This window comes from Phyllobates terribilis, unplaced genomic scaffold (assembly GCF_046119375.1).
Source record: "Phyllobates terribilis strain yellow unplaced genomic scaffold, ASM4611937v1 Scaffold_7__3_contigs__length_470593459, whole genome shotgun sequence".
NCBI lineage: Eukaryota > Metazoa > Chordata > Amphibia > Anura > Dendrobatidae > Phyllobates > Phyllobates terribilis.
In genome coordinates, this window is record NW_027362767.1 from 272,175,826 (window position 1) to 272,192,877 (window position 17,052).

Below are 17,052 nucleotides of genomic sequence, written 5' to 3' on the forward strand. Positions count from 1 at the left end.
TGTCCTAACAGCTGCAGTCAAGCACTTGTTATCGGCTTTTATTACATGAACACGTTTCTAAGCCGTCATATCACGGCCGGGCATGCGATTCAGTGCCTCTCTTCACCGTTTCCTTCCGGTGACTTTCCATCTTATCTGCACTTCCTCTGGGCTATGGATTGAGACAGATTGCGTGAAGCATTGGTGACCATCTCTGGAGGGGGCACAGTGACAACCGGTCCGAATCCAGAAGCCGGAAGAAAAAATTGTAGAGACACAATGAATGACGTGACTGGCAGCAATTACAAATATGCGTGGCTAAAGCTGTTCGGACAGGTGGGGGCGATTTATAAAGTAGTGGACAACCCCTTTTAAGTAGGCATATTTGGCGGGGGTAGAGGGGCTGGGCGATACTGGTCCTTTATGGATTATATCATTCTTGCGACAACACAGCTGTACATAAAATATTATATCTCGCAGCAGTGACATCTCTACTTTCCAATTGGCCAATTGTTTCTATGGGGGATTGGATCTTCTTCCTTTGTAATCCCAGCGCCCTCCATTCTCACCTTCAGGAAGTTCAGTAGCATCTCCTTGAATTCGTCCATGGACGTCCCTCTTGTGGGTTTATCAAACAGGACGAGCTCCCTCCGCGGGACGGCGTCCGGGTTACTGTCTACTTTTAAGTTCTCCTCCACCCCGCACTTAATGATGACCTCTCGGTCGCTCCATAGCCCCCTGTAGACCTGCAGAATACAGAAATATCCTTTTACTATGGTTTGGACCCATTCGACCTCTCGCGTCCAGCCCTGACAATGGTTGCCAAGGTTTCCTAATGACATTTGTGACATTTCAACAAATCTAAAAAAAAAGTCTCATTGATTACAGTCAACTGCAGGGAACATGAACCCGAGACAAAAGAGGGGTGTTCTTATCAAGAGATATAGTAACAAAAATTCCTTATATGTAATAATAAAGGGGTTGTCTGCTGGTGAGCGGTGGTGCTGTCATGTCTGTACATAACTGCTGAGATGCGGATATGCCTGTGTAGACGGGCCGACCCGAAATACGTGCACAGAACAATTGTTAATACGACCATTCTGTGAGCATAAAATACCATGTCGTCAGCAGCAGCATGTCCGAGCTACACCGGTCAATGTGCTGCTGAAAGTCATCAACGATCCAATCACCAGATGAACGAGTGGTTTGCTGGTTCTTCAGGTGATTGTCGGCCTGATTACACAATTCAATACTCGGCGAATGAGGGTAAGACATGTTCCAAATTATCGGCTTGTCTGAATGGGCCTTTAGACTACACATGGTGTTCATTTTCTGCCATGTATACATTGCAAAGGTTGAAATCTTCAGAAATTAGACAATGACAATGTTACCAGTAGACATTAGGAAAGGCTGGGGTCACATGCACTGATTTCAGCAGATTTTTCACATACACCGTACTGCAGACTTTTGCTCTTTATTCTAGCAGACGGACTGATCGCCATTTTGAGCTCCTTCTTTAGTAGGCGTTGCAATCTCATCAGTTACTAGTGGTGACATTTTCTTGCACCAGTTTACATATCTGTAGTATAATCCGCCTTCCCCAGTATCTCGCATACATTCTCCTTATAAACCCGTCGATCGCTAACCTTCACCTATATATCACGGTCTACAGCGTAATACCTGGTGGGTGGGCGAGGAGGACAGGCACTGATGGAAGACCAGTGTGTGGTCGTCACATAAGTCTTTGCAGGCCGAGCCGGAAATAATCCCTTTCTTGTACTGGTCGCACTGGAAGAAAGACAAACAGCAGGGTTAGGGGGGTGCTGCAACGGGGCGTTTAGCCTAAAGACCCCCCCCCAACTCTTTGCACCTCAAAAGACATTATCAATTTCATGTAGACTTGGTGATTATAGGATTTCTCATGGAAAAAAATGGTTTTGCAACTTCATCATATACTTTTTAAACATTTTTATTTATTTTGTGCACGGTTTACATTTACAATTCGATGGACAGATTCAGTTCAGATTAAATTTTTGGGATATGACTTGACGCAATGTGATTGCCGTTTTTTAGAAGGAATCTCACTGTCCTTCCTTAAATCCCATAAAATCCGCAGCATGTAAGATGGCGATTTTGTGCTTTCCTCGCCCTCCTCCCTCCCCAGGTAGCAGGCGGTGCGGACTCTCTATAGCTGAAGCTTCCTTACAGACTTCAATAAATAAATTAGTCCCAGTAGACGCCGGGTCAATACATTGTTATCAGTCCGTCTTTAACAGTAACCACCATCTGACAGACGCACAAGTACCTTAATTAAAACAGAGTGGCAGCCGGCCGCTCACCGCAAAATATCTGCCAGCATCTTTAAGGCACAAAGCCATTTTCAACAAGCTCAACTTTAATTGCATTCCCCGAGCTGCTCCAAACTGCGGAAATATCTGCAACGTTGTCATCTCCTAATGGGGGACGGGACAGGAATATTCTGCAGGTCGGAGGCCATGCCTGCGCCACAGGGAGAAGCAAATTACCTGTAAAACCACGACAGACGGAATATGGACTCTGGAGAGGGGTATTTTACTGTCGCTTATAGACCAGACCCTGGTGGAGGCAAAAAGCTGAAAATCTCTTTTTATACTGTTCATAAATCAGGACGAGATGTCGGGGGCCATTCCCGCAGCAAACCGCAAAAGTCCGCTGCAAATCCCTCTCTCATGCACATTTATTTGCTAAAATGCCATAAAACATTAGTAGGGAGAGATCAACCCCACATCGTAGAAGGAAGGGCCGCAGCACTTCTCCATGGGTCACACATGTCTAGGAAGAGAGAGAAAATCTGCGATTCCTCTTTAAGAACACAAGCACATGTTCCTAGGCATCAGCACCTGGTTTTATTCCTTCAGGACCCTGACATCTTACCCGCAGGACAGGAGGGACGTGGACAAAGGATTCATTGACCGACACTGGGAACCAGCGGAGAACAAAGCAGACAGGTTCTGAGCTGGTAATTCGGACAAATTACAGGTTTCTGGTCTTTTTACTAAGCGACTGATGAAGCTTCAAACAAAGCCGAACTCCAGACTGAACTGTCCACAGCGGCACTGGACGTACCCAGACAGGAGTACAACTCCCAGCATGCTCCGCCAACCTCTGTCTCCAACCTGTGGTGTTACAGCTACTGCACAACCACAACTCCCAGCATAACCAGACAGGCAAACGCCCTCAGGGCATGCAGGAACGTGCAGCTTTGCAACAGCTGGAGAGCCACAAGTTGGAGACCACTGACCTAAATCCTGAAAAGCTGGGTGACAACCCTCATAGGAGCTGTGACAGTGGTTGTCAACCTCTCTCATGTCCCTTAAAAGCAGATGAAAAACAGCCTCATGGCGGAAATCTCACATTTATGTTTCTTTTTTTATTTTTGGGGGAAGCCTACAAAGGAATTGCAGCTCGGTTCATATGTTTGGATGAGGAAGAGACAGAAAGTGAAAAGAGATGAAGCTTCAGAGACTCCCAAATTCCCTAGTATCTGGTTAGCGGCCAAGGCGTAATGGAATTAGGTCTGCAGAACGCAGCAGGTGTTTGGTTCCGATAAGTGCGCCTCTCTGTCCGTGCTCCAGGATCATCTGGTGTGCTCACTGAAGTGCATTAGTCTGAGCGCTCTTCAAAAAAAAAAAAACTTCTTATGGATCTCAAAAAAAAAAAAGGGAAATAAATGAAAATGGGCCTAATCCTCTAATTCAATCCATGAGAAATACAAAGCACTAAGAGCAAACAGATGCAACAGCATTAGGTGCAGCGTCCACAGTAACAGGCATCTTCCCTCCTCGGGTCTCATCGGCTTTTTCTATTAAGACTGTGTTCCCATGATGAGCCTGTGGTGAGTTTTTGATGTTGCAGATTTTCTGCACCCATTAAGTAAAATAGGTTAATTGTATTTTTTTCAAAAATCCACAGCGTAAAAAAACTCACCAAACACTCATTGTGGGAATTTAGCCTAACAATCGATATACACAATTATCAAAATGCAAAAGAGATTTCTTTCCGGTTTTTATGTCCTCAAAACTCAGCTTTTCTGCTTTCTGCTGCATTGAACAGAGCTGGTTTTCAAAAGGCCGGCTCCTCGTAATGAATATTAATGACCGCGAGCCACTTGTAAGAGCCGCGCAGCTCCCAGAAGACTAAATCTCCGAGTAATCTCATGCAAATACCAGCCTGCGTCATCAAGTTTTGCTTTAAAAGAGATTTTTGAGTTTATGGTGCAGTCAACGCACAAGACTGGCAGCAGCTACCAGGGCGATTGGCATCCTTTACTGGACGGGTACCAGTGCCATCTGTCCTGGCCTCAGTGCTACCTGGTAATGGACCTGACAATGACTCTGAATAGGATGCTGGAAGCTGCAGTGTTCACAGTTGGTTTTATGAGAGGCCCTGAGTCTGAATTTCGTCACCATGTAATAGGCAGTGCGTGACATACTGACATTTTAGTACCCAGTAGACTCCAGATTTCAGATCTTAGTCTTCATCATATCCAGAGACTTAAAACCGGTTCTGACCCGGTCCTGCTCCTGTGCGAGTCACACATGCACAAAAATGCTGCACTTTGTGTTCTGCAGGTGCCCGCAACAAAATATGCACTAGCAGTCGAAGTTGATTACGGCTCTTTATTATCTGTTTTTGAGGCCAATTTGCTGCACAATTTTTCATTGTAGAATCATCTGGAATCTCCACTTAAAAAATGCAATTGTGTTTTTTATATGTATTTTTTGCATGCTTCCCATAGAATCCTATAACGAAAAAAAATAGCACCAAAAAATATTATAAATATCCACTACTTGAGCAACCCTTCTTGAACTAAATGTTTGGCCCCGATAAAATAAAGGTTATACTCATCTCCCATGCTGACGCCGTTCCCGTGGTATCGGCACTCGATTTCCTCGGGGCTCTCATGCTGTTGTTGTGACACGTGACGCCGTCGCCCAATCATTGCTGGCGTCACTGTCATCGCCTTCGGGCAAATCGAAGTCCAGGCTGCGGCTGATCTCTGACTTCCTCTTAATGTTCATTTAGACAGGAGGTGACACCAGCGCTGATTGGGCAACGGCGTCACGTGTCAGCATGGAAGGTGAGTATAGGCTTTTTTATTTTATCTGGGCCAAGCATGGGGGATGACAAGGAGTAGTCCAAGCAGTGGGCAACTTCTTTAATGCTGTGGCTACACAGTGACGTGAAGACTGAAGTGTCAACTTTCCACATAAAAGTCAGATCTATCAAAATATAAAGTAAATTAATCCGATCAGTAAACGGTGTAAGGAGAAATATAATCAAAACGCCAGAAATTATGTTTTTTGGCTGCTGCAATATTGCAATAAAACGCAATAAGAGGCAATCAAAACATCATATCTACCACGAAATGGTATCAGTAAAAATGTCAGCTCAGGGTGCAAAAAATAAATCCCTCACACAGCCCCATATCTCGAAAAATGAAAACTTTCTGAGTCTTGGAAAATGGCGACAAAAGCAAAATTATTTTTTTACAAATTTCAGAATTTTGTTTTCACCACATAAATAAAAAAAAAACCTATAAATGTTTGGTATCAGCGTACTCATACTCACATGGAGAATTATAGTGCCAGGTCAGTTTTACCGTATAGTGAACATGGTAAATAAGAAACTTAAAAATACATTTTGGAATTGCACTTTTTTTTACAATTTCAATGCACTTGGATTTTTTTTCCTGTTTTCCAAGACACTGTGTGGTAGAATGAATGGTGTCAATCAAAAGTACAACTCCTCCTGCAAAAAAAACAAACCATAATACGGCTGTGTAGACAAAAGAATAAAAAAGTTATGGCTCCTGGAAGAAGAAAACGTAAAAACTGAAAATTGCCTGGGGGTGAAGGGGTTAAAATTCTTGTAATAGCCATATAATAGCAGCACGAGCGCACCCTGCAGGTTTCATTCTTCGGATGTCCATGACAGGGTTACTAACAAACTAAAAAAAAAATAAATAATCATATCTATAAAATGTCCTCAGGGTTAAAGGACTTCATTAATTCCTAAATGTGTAGACCAGAGGTCTCAAACACGCGTCCCGCGGGCCGCATGCGGCCCCTGAGGCTGCTTTATGCGCCCGCAGGCACAGACCCCTTGACGATCCCGACCTGGTCCAGGAGGTGCCGCCGACAGCAGCGCTGCATTGCTGCGTACTGCGCGCAGAGACGGTCTCCCAGCACAGCATTTCCAATGCCAGCCACCGGCCAATTAGAGGCCAGCAGCTGATCGCTGTGCTGGGACGCAGATGAGTATGGCGTCACTGCTGGCAGATGTCAGCTGCTGGCCTGTGATTGGCCAGCGGCTGGCATTGGAAATGCTGTGCTGGGAGACGGTCTCTGCGCGCAGTACGCAGCAATGCAGCGCTGCTGTCGGCGGCACCTCCTGGACCAGGTCGGGATCGTCAAGGGGTCTGTGCCTGCGGGCATTATGTGCACAAAGGACGCCGAGGGAATGGAGAACAGGTGAGAAGAATCTTTTTTTTTTTTTTCTTTTATGTGTGTGTGAAGAACAGCGCAGGGGACAATTCTACAAGATGGGGACCTGGATGGGGCATTACTACCGGATGGGGGACATTACTCCAAGACGAGGACCAGGATGGGGCACATTACTGCAAGATGGGGACCACCAGGATGGGGCACATTACTGCAAGATGGGGACCACCAGGATGGGGCACATTACTGCAACTGGGGACCACCAGGATGGGGCACATTACTACAAGATGGGGACCACCAGGATGGGGCACATTACTGCAAGACAAGGACCAGGATGGGGGCACATTACTATAAGATAGGGACCACCAGGATGGGGCACATTACTCCAAGACGAGGACCAGGATGGGGGTACATTACTACAAGGTAGGGACCACTAGGATGGGGCACATTACTACAAGATGGGGACCATCAGGATGGGGCACATTATTGCAAGATGGGGACCACCAGGATGGGGCACATTACTGCAAGATGGGGACCACTAGGATGGGGCACATTACTGCAAGATGGGGACCACTAGGATGGGGCACATTACTGCAAGATGGGGACCACCAGGATGGGGCACATTACTCCAAGATGGGGACCACCAGGATGGGGCACATTACTACAAGGTGGGGACCACCAGGATGGGGGCACATTACTACAAGGTGGGGACCACCAGGATGGGGGCACATTACTACAAGGTGGGGACCACCAGGATGGGGGCACATTACTACAAGATGGGGACCATTACTACAAGATGGGGACCACCAGGATGGGGCACATTACTGCAAGATGGGGACCATTACTACAAGATGGGGACCACTAGGATGGGGCACATTACTGCAAGATGGGGACCATCAGGATGGGGCACATTATTGCAAGATGGGGACCACCAGGATGGGGCACATTACTGCAAGATGGGGACCACTAGGATGGGGCACATTACAGCAAGATGGGGACCACTAGGATGGGGCACATTACTGCAAGATGGGGACCACCAGGATGGGGCACATTACTCCAAGATGGGGACCACCAGGATGGGGCACATTACTACAAGGTGGGGACCACCAGGATGGGGGCACATTACTACAAGATGGGGACCACCAGGATGGGGGCACATTACTACAAGATGGGGACCACCAGGATGGGGGCACATTACTACAAGATGGGGACCATTACTACAAGATGGGGACCACCAGGATGGGGCACATTACTGCAAGATGGGGACCATTACTACAAGATGGGGACCACTAGGATGGGGCACATTACTGCAAGATGGGGACCACCAGGATGGGCACATTACTGCAAGATGGGGACCACCAGGATGGGGCACATTACTGCAAGATGGGGACCACCAGGATGGGGCACATTACTCCAAGATGGGGACCACTAGGATGGGGCACATTACTGCAAGATGGGGACCACCAGGATGGGGCACATTACTCCAAGATGGGGACCACCAGGATGGGGCACATTACTACAAGGTGGGGACCACCAGGATGGGGGCACATTACTACAAGGTGGGGACCACCAGGATGGGGGCACATTACTACAAGGTGGGGACCATTACTACAAGATGGGGACCACCAGGATGGGGCACATTATTGCAAGATGAGGACCACCAGGATGGGGCATATTACTGCAAGATGGGGACGACCAGGATGGGGCACATTACTGCAAGATGGGGACCACCAGGATGGGGCACATTACTGCAAGATGGGGACCACCAGGATGGGGCACATTACTACAAGATGGGGACCACCAGGATGGGGTACATTACTGCAAGACGAGGACCAGGATGGGGGCACATTACTACAAGATAGGGACCACCAGGATGGGGCACATTACTCCAAGACGAGGACCAGGATGAGGGTACATAATTACAAGGTGGGGACCACTAGGATGGGGCACATTACTACAAGGTGGGGACCACCAGGATGGGGCACATTACTACAAGATGGGGACCACCAGGATGGGGCACATTACTACAAGATGGGGACCACCAGGATGGGCTACATTACTGCAAGACGAGGACCAGGATGGGGGCACATTACTACAAGATAGGGACCACCAGGATGGGGCACATTACTCCAAGACGAGGACCAGGATGGGGGTACATTATTACAAGGTGGGGACCACTAGGATGGGGCACATTACTGCAAGATGGGGACCACCAGGATGGGGCACATTACTGCAAGATGGGGACCACCAGGATGGGGCACATTACTGCAAGATGGGGACCACTAGGATGGGGCACATTACTCCAAGATGGGGACCACCAGGATGGGGGCACATTACTACAAGGTGGGGACCACATTACTACAAGGTGGGGACCACCAGGATGGGGCACATTACTACAAGTTGGGGACCACCAGGATGGGGGCACATTACTACAAGATGGGGACCATTACTACAAGATGGGGACCACCAGGATGGGGCACATTACTACAAGATGGGGACCACCAGGATGGGGCACATTACTGCAAGATGGGGACCACCAGGATGGGGCACATTACTACAAGATGGGGCACATTACTGCAAACTGGGGACCACCAGGATGGGGCACATTACTACAAGATGGGGACAACCAGGATGGGGCACATTACTGCAAGACGAGGACCATGATGAGGGCACATTACTACAAGATAGGGACCACCAGGATAGGGCACATTACTCCAAGACGAGGACTAGGATGGGGGTATATTACTACAAGGTGGGAACCACTAGGATGGGGCACATTACTACAAGATGGGGACCATCAGGATGGGGCACATTATTGCAAGATGAGGACCACCAGGATGGGGCATATTACTGCAAGATGAGGACGACCAGGATGGGGCACATTACTACAAGATGGGGACCACCAGGATGGGGCACATTACTGCAAGATGAGGACCACCAGGATGGGGCACATTACTACAAGATGGGGACCACCAGGATGGGGTACATTACTGCAAGACGAGGACCAGGATGGGGGCACATTACTACAAGATAGGGACCACCAGGATGGGGCACATTACTCCAAGACGAGGACGAGGATGGCGGTACATTATTACAAGGTGGGGACCACTAGGATGGGGCACATTACTACAAGATGGGGACCACCAGGATGGGGCACATTACTACAAGATGGGGACCACCAGGATGGGGCACATTACTACAAGATGGGGACCACCAGGATGGGGCACATTACTGCAAGACGAGGACCAGGATGGGGGCACATTACTACAAGATAGGGACCACCAGGATGGGGCACATTACTCCAAGATGAGGACCAGGATGGGGGTACATTATTACAAGGTGGGGACCACTAGGATGGGGCACATTACTACAAGGTGGGGACCAGGATGGGGCACATTACTACAAGATGGTGACCACCAGGATGGGGCACATTACTACTGTATGTGGCCAATTGGGGGAAACAAAATTGTAAAAATTAAAAAAAAAAAAGTTAAAAATAAAGCATGAAAAAATATTTTGCCACTAAAAATGCTGTTTTATATATAAACTAAAGTAAACACAGAAAAGTGCATGTTTATTATCGTCACATCCGTAACGAACCAAGCTATAAATAAAATAAACACAGCTAAAATGTTCAGACGGTGTATACAAAAAAAATTGGTATCACTGAAAATGGCACTTTGACCTGCAAAGCATGCGGCACCCCAAATTCAAATTTTTTCCATGTGCGGCCCATCTACCCAGCCAAGTTTGAGACCCCTGGTGTAGATAGTTATCAGGCAGAACTTACAAGACATTAAGTTCAACATTTCCACTAGTTACCACCCTAGTGAACCCATAACAGCACAAGACAGGAAGTGTTGTCATAGGGATTTACAGTTAAGTAGATGTTCCTATGAAAACGTTCTTCTTACTGACTTTTCAGTCTGTAAGGCTGTGTGCCCACCATGTGTTTTTTAAGCGTTTCCGCAGCGGCAAAAACGCTGCAGAAATGCTTAAAAAACGCATAGTAGAAGGTCTGCCAGGTTCCCCAATGATAATCCGCATGTGCTGAGCACATGCTGCGGAAATTTCCGCTGCGGGTTATCATTGTGGAAAAAAACGCAGCACTACCAATTATTTTGCGGAAGTGCTGCGTTTTCGCCGCCATTGACTTGCATTAGATCGCATGGATTCCGCATCACTGTATATGTAGATGCGCATTCCATGCGTTCTAATGTGCTGATGGTATCCAGGTCTAGAGAAGAGGAGACTCTCCTCCGGACTTGGGTACCATAGAAAACTGTAAAATAAAGAATAAAATAAAAAATAAATATATACTTACCTTCCGATGGCCCCCGCAGTCTTGCTTCACCGTCCCGGACGCCGGCAGTTCGCGATGGACTGAAGGACCTGCGCTGACGTCATAGTCATGTGACGGGTCACGCGACGCTGACGTCGGCAGGTCCTTCAGTGTAACGCGATCTGCCGGCAGCCGGGACGGTGAAGCAAGACTGCGGGGGCCATCGGAAGGTAAGTATAGATTTATTTTTTGACATTCTCTTGGGTCACACTATATAAATCCATGCCGTTTGGATGGATTTATATAGTGTGACCAAGTTGTCAAGCACTTTCCAAGTGATGCTAAAATCGCTTGGAAAGCGCTTGACATCCGCATGCGGAAATGCATGTGAAGAACGCTTCACATCCGCATGTCCCTGGCAGGAAAAACGCATGTACAATCCGCATGTACAATCCGCATGCGTTTTTTTCTGCCAGGGAGATGCAGAAACGCTCAGGAAAAATCCGGGGCATTTCTACATCGTGGGCACATAGCCTTAAACTTATTTTATTAAACATTTGTAGGTAATTCTTAATTAATTAAAGGAGTCATTTGTTCAGAATCCTCATCTCTTGGTCATAGTATAAGTGGTTACAAAGAGCGTCTCTCTCTGGAGGACCCGTCCTGTATGACACTCAATGGTGTGAGTGTACATGTGAGTGTCTGTCTGTCTGTGTGTCTCTGTGTGTGCGGTTGAGCCTATAATGTATAGACTCTTGGTGTTGTATAAATATATACAGTTGAAACCAGAAGTTTACATACACTGTATAAAAAGACACAAATGCATTTTTTTCTCAATATCTGACATGAAATCAGAATAAACCTTTCCCGTTTTAGGTCAATTAAGATTACCATAATTTTTAATATTTGCCAAATGCCAGAATAATGAGAGAGAAAATGTTTTAAGGCATTTTTATTACTTACTGTAAAGTCAAAAGTTTACATACAGTAAGATTACTATGCCTTTGAACAATTCTGGACTGCCCATATGATGATGTCATGTGTTTGGAAGCTTCAGATTTTTTGGCAACATCTGAGTTAGAGACACAAAACATGCAGATGTATCTTTTTATATAGTGTATGTAAACTTCTGGTTTCAACAGTATATGTGTGAAGACATGTAAGTTTGTGCTCTGTATACATGTGTGTATGTGCTCGGTGTATACATATACTGTATATCTGTATGTATGTGCTCTGTGTATACATATACTGTATATATGTATGTGCTCTGTGTATACATATACTGTATATCTGTATGTATGTGCTCTGTGTATACATATACTGTATATATGTATGTGCTCTGTGTATACATATACTGTATATCTGTATGTATGTGCTCTGTGTATACAAGCTTGTGTGCTATGTGTGTCTATACATATGTGTGTAACATACAAGGTGTGCGTCACATATGATGTATGAATGCAGCATCCACATTTATAAATAGCGGTAGCACAGACGAGAGTCCATAGGTGTAATCATCACCAATCGCCCAACGAAAATGCTGTTTATTCATCAAATGATTGGATTGTTTATGGTGGAACAAAAATCCTTGTTCTCAGCAGCACATTGCCCGGTGTAAGCTGCAGATGAGCTTCTGATAACATGATACTGTATTAGTTATCGGTCTGTCCCCATCATTCTTCCTCAGCCGGTGTAAAGAGGCCGGGAAACAAGGGCCGAACAACTTCAGGATTGTTGATTGCGCTCATTTAATGGTCTGAACTCTGCACATATAAATACAACCAAAATGAGTGTGATTGTGCAATATGTAAGCACTTAGGGCCCCACTTTAAACTTTTACTCAGTGCCCCACTCTGTCTAAAACCAGCCCTGCCTGCAATGTAGGTTGTATGGGACCGCGCTTTGCCCTCCATGTCAGCAGGAGCACAAACAATTGTGCGACTATTTTGGACCTGAAATTTGTCTCTAAAAAGAGAAGTGAAGTTGCAGATAGACTGCACGGTCACACACATTACTGGTAAAGAGTGCGCCCTGCACCCACAATGCCAGCATGCTTCTTGCCTCTGTGGGGTCTCCATAGGTTACAGCGGGATCCCATAGACAATCATTGGATGTGATGTGGCAGTGTAACCGGCCCAGCCTAAAGTAATGGTAAAAAAGAGACCCTCATTCACTGACAGCAAAGGACTGCAAAACAGCGAGAGGCGGACCTGCAAAGAGTGGGAGAAAGTGGCAGAAGTTTTCCGCTCAGAGGTCACACAGGTAAAGTCTCCTAACAAATAGGCCCCATGCCCCATGATGCACCACTGTAGCCGCCGTTCTGACACCTGTGCAGGAAACATAAGGCGCCTGACAATTGCCTGCCGGTGTTAGTATGAGGCAGACTGCGAGAATGTAACAGTGTCGGGAGCTCGTTATGGAGGGTCTGTGTGGCCCCCCGCAGTCCCAGGGCCAGGCCCAGGCCCTTTCTCTCACTCTGGTCTCCCATCTCCATGACAATTCCATAAGTTCCTCGCTGGAATCAGCCAGATTCATTACTGCGTCATTATCCAGCCATTAATCTTGCACGGTGGCGGCGGAGGATGGAGCCTGGCGTCTACGTGCTGTTGTCAGGAAGGAGAGTCCGCTAATTCCCCTCAGGTGCCGTTCACCTCAAAAATCACAGTTACCAGAACAGAACTGGCAGCAGGGTCAGCCGAGGCGTGTACAGGCATCTGACGGGCAAGAGGGGGCTCATCTGCATCTCTTACCACATGATGGGGGTTATAGTCCTAAACCTGAGCCTGACGGGGCGCAGGGGGGCCGCAGAGATCAGGGGCCAAGCCCTAAATGTGTCCGCAGCACAATGAGGAACGTAGTACTACTGGCCAGATACCAGAACATATATCAGCACAGTATCACACAGGATAGGATTAGATACAGGAGCTCAGCAGACAGTATCACACAGGATAGGATTAGATACAGGAGCTCAGCAGACAGTATCACACAGGATAGGATTAGATACACAGCTCAGCAGACAGTATCACACAGGATAGGATTAGATACACAGCTCAGCAGACAGTATCACACAGGATAGGATTAGATACACAGCTCAGCAGACAGTATCACACAGGATAGGATTAGATACACAGCTCAGCAGACAGTATCACACAGGATAGGATTAGATACACAGCTCAGCAGACAGTGTCACATAGGATTAGATACACAGCTCAGCAGACAGTATCACACAGGATAGGATTAGATACACAGCTCAGCAGACAGTATCACACAGGATAGGATTAGATACACAGCTCAGCAGACAGTATCACACAGGATAGGATTAGATACACAGCTCAGCAGACAGTGTCACAGGATAGGATTAGATACACAGCTCAGCAGACAGTGTCACACAGGATAGGATTAGATACACAGCTCAGCAGACAGTATCACACAGGATAGGATTAGATACACAGCTCAGCAGACAGTATCACACAGGATAAGATTAGATACACAGCTCGTCAGACTGTATCACACAGGATAGGATTAGATACACAGCTCAGCATACAGTATCACACAGGATAGGATTAGATACACAGCTCAGCAGACAGTGTCACAGGATAGGATTAGATACACAGCTCAGCAGACAGTGTCACACAGGATAGGATTAGATACACAGCTCGTCAGACTATCACACAGGATTGGATTAGATACACAGCTCGTCAGACGGTATCACACAGGATAGGATTAGATACACAGCTCAGCAGACAATATCACACAGGATAGGATTAGATACACAGCTCAACAGACAGTATCACACATGATAGGATTAGATACACAGCTCAACAGACAGTATCACACAGGATAGGATTAGATACACGACTTAGCAAACAGTATCAAACGATAGGATTAGATACAGAGCTCAGCAGACAGTATCACACAGGGTAGGATTAGATACACGGCTCAGCAAACAGTATGACACAGGATAGGATTAGATACACAGCTCAGCAGACAGTATCACACAGGATAGGATTAGATACACAGCTCAGCAGACAGTGTCACACAGGATAGGATTAGATACACAGCTCAGCAGACAGTATCACACAGGATAGGATTAGATACACAGCTCAGCAGACAGTATCACACAGGATAGGATTAGATACACAGCTCAGCAGACAGTATCACACAGGATAGGATTAGATACACAGCTCAGCAGACAGTGTCACACAGGATAGGATTAGATACACAGCTCAGCAGACAGTGTCACACAGGATAGGATTAGATACACAGCTCAGCAGACAGTATCACACAGGATAGGATTAGATACACAGCTCAGCAGACAGTATCACACAGGATAGGATTAGATACACCGCTCAGCAGACAGTATCACACAGGATAGGATTAGATACACAGCTCAGCAGACAGTGTCACAGGATAGGATTAGATACACAGCTCAGCAGACAGTGTCACACAGGATAGGATTAGATACACAGCTCAGCAGACAGTATCACACAGGATAGGATTAGATACACAGCTCAGCAGACAGTATCACACAGGATAAGATTAGATACACAGCTCGTCAGACTGTATCACACAGGATAGGATTAGATACACAGCTCGTCAGACTGTATCACACAGGATAGGATTAGATACACAGCTCAGCAGACGGTATCACACAGGATAGGATTAGATACACAGCTCATCAGACGGTATCACACAGGAGAGGATTAGATACACCGCTCAGCAGACAGTGTCACACAGGATAGGATTAGATACACAGCTCGTCAGACTATCACACAGGATAGGATTAGATACACAGCTCGTCAGACGGTATTACACAGGATAGGATTAGATATACGACTTAGCAAACAGTATCAAACGATAGGATTAGATACAGAGCTCAGCAGACAGTATCACACAGGGTATGATTAGATACACGGCTCAGCAAACAGTATGACACAGGATAAGATTAGATACACAGCTCAGCAGACAGTATCACACACGATACACTGGGATGCAGTCACTAATGCATTGTGTGTCCCGGTCTGGTAATCTACAGTGTTGGCTCGTGTGTAATAATCGTTCATTAATATCCCATGTTCCCCACAGAGGCCGTGTCTTTACCAGGCCGAGGCGGATGAGTTCTGTCAGGGTCGAGGTTTGTTGGTTTCATGTGTGATGCTTACACTGAGAACGGACATCGCCTGATGAGGAAAATAACTGAATCTGTTCTCGATCCTTTATAAATCAGCAGTTAACGTAAATCAGCCGGGACACGATCTCCACTGACAGATCAATGGCAAGGTCGTCATACATGAAACCGCGCTGGAGACTGCAGCTAAGCCGAGTATTAGACACCACGGACGAGAACCCCGGGTCTAAGCCAAATATATCCACAGTGCACAGACCCTGACCCAGATAGTAAAGTACAGTATGTACACAGTGACTACACCAGCAGAATAGTGAGTGCAGCTCTGGAGTATAATACAGAATGTAACTCAGGAGCAGCACAGGATAAGTAATGTAATGTATGTACACAGTGACTGCACCAGCAGAATAGTGAGTGCAGCTCTGCAGTATTATACAGGATGTAACTCAGGATCAGTAATGTATGTACACAGTGACTGCACCAGCAGAATAGTGAGTGCAGCTCTGATCAGCTGCTGCTCGGTGTGCTGATTACGGGTGTGGTGGCTGCAGATCTTGCTGTGTGCTCCTGATCTCTCTGAGAACCAACACCTCTCCACCTGGGGACCTGCTCTCTCTCCTACCCAGGGAGGGAGTGGGTTTCTGGGATGAGTGATGGAGCCAAGTCCCAGGCTTCTGCTTCCCGAACCAGGTGGGGGGCAGGAGAAACCAGCAACCGGCCTGCACATCAGAGGACTCGGGGGTGAGACGCTCCACCAGGAGTCGCAGCAATGTGGCTCCTACTCCCCCCGAGACTGTGGAGACTCCCAGAAGCCGCAAGGCTTCCAGCATTGAGGTAAAGCCTGACAGCGGCGTGCATGATGGCGCTCCTTCCGGAGGAAAGCTGAGTGCTCACGGAGGTGAGGCCGACCTCACTGAGGGGGGTTGGGCGCTGCAGGGACCCCAGGAGTCTGTGTCCACCTCTGCCTCCCGGGTCATGATCCACCTCCGTGAGTATGAAGATGCAAGTAAGCTGGTCAGGAGACTTCGGGAGGAGCTGCGCTGCACAAGCGCAAAAGCTGCGGGGGCCTCCAAACAGAGGAAGGCTAAACTCCAGGCGGAGGTAAAGAGGCTGACCAGTGAGATTCACCTGCTGGAAAGCCACCATCAGGGAGCAGAGTGGTCCATTCAAGGAAAAGCTGATAA

General features: G+C 47.1%; 1 protein-coding gene across 3 annotated transcripts in view; it reads right to left on the reverse strand.

Moving 5' to 3' along the window:
• Positions 1–17,052, reverse strand: part of DIPK1B (divergent protein kinase domain 1B) — a 132,491-nt gene that overhangs the window by 3,281 nt on the left and 112,158 nt on the right. For all 3 annotated transcript variants that reach the window (XR_012247447.1, XR_012247448.1, XM_073640756.1), the window contains 2 exons: positions 1,660–1,767; positions 549–725 (listed from right to left, as the gene is read on the reverse strand). Coding sequence is in view for 1 of the 3 variants with exons in the window: in XM_073640756.1 (XP_073496857.1) it covers positions 549–725; positions 1,660–1,767 (285 nt within the window). In the remaining 2 variants the exon portion in view is untranslated. The remainder of the gene's footprint in view (positions 1–548; positions 726–1,659; positions 1,768–17,052) is intronic.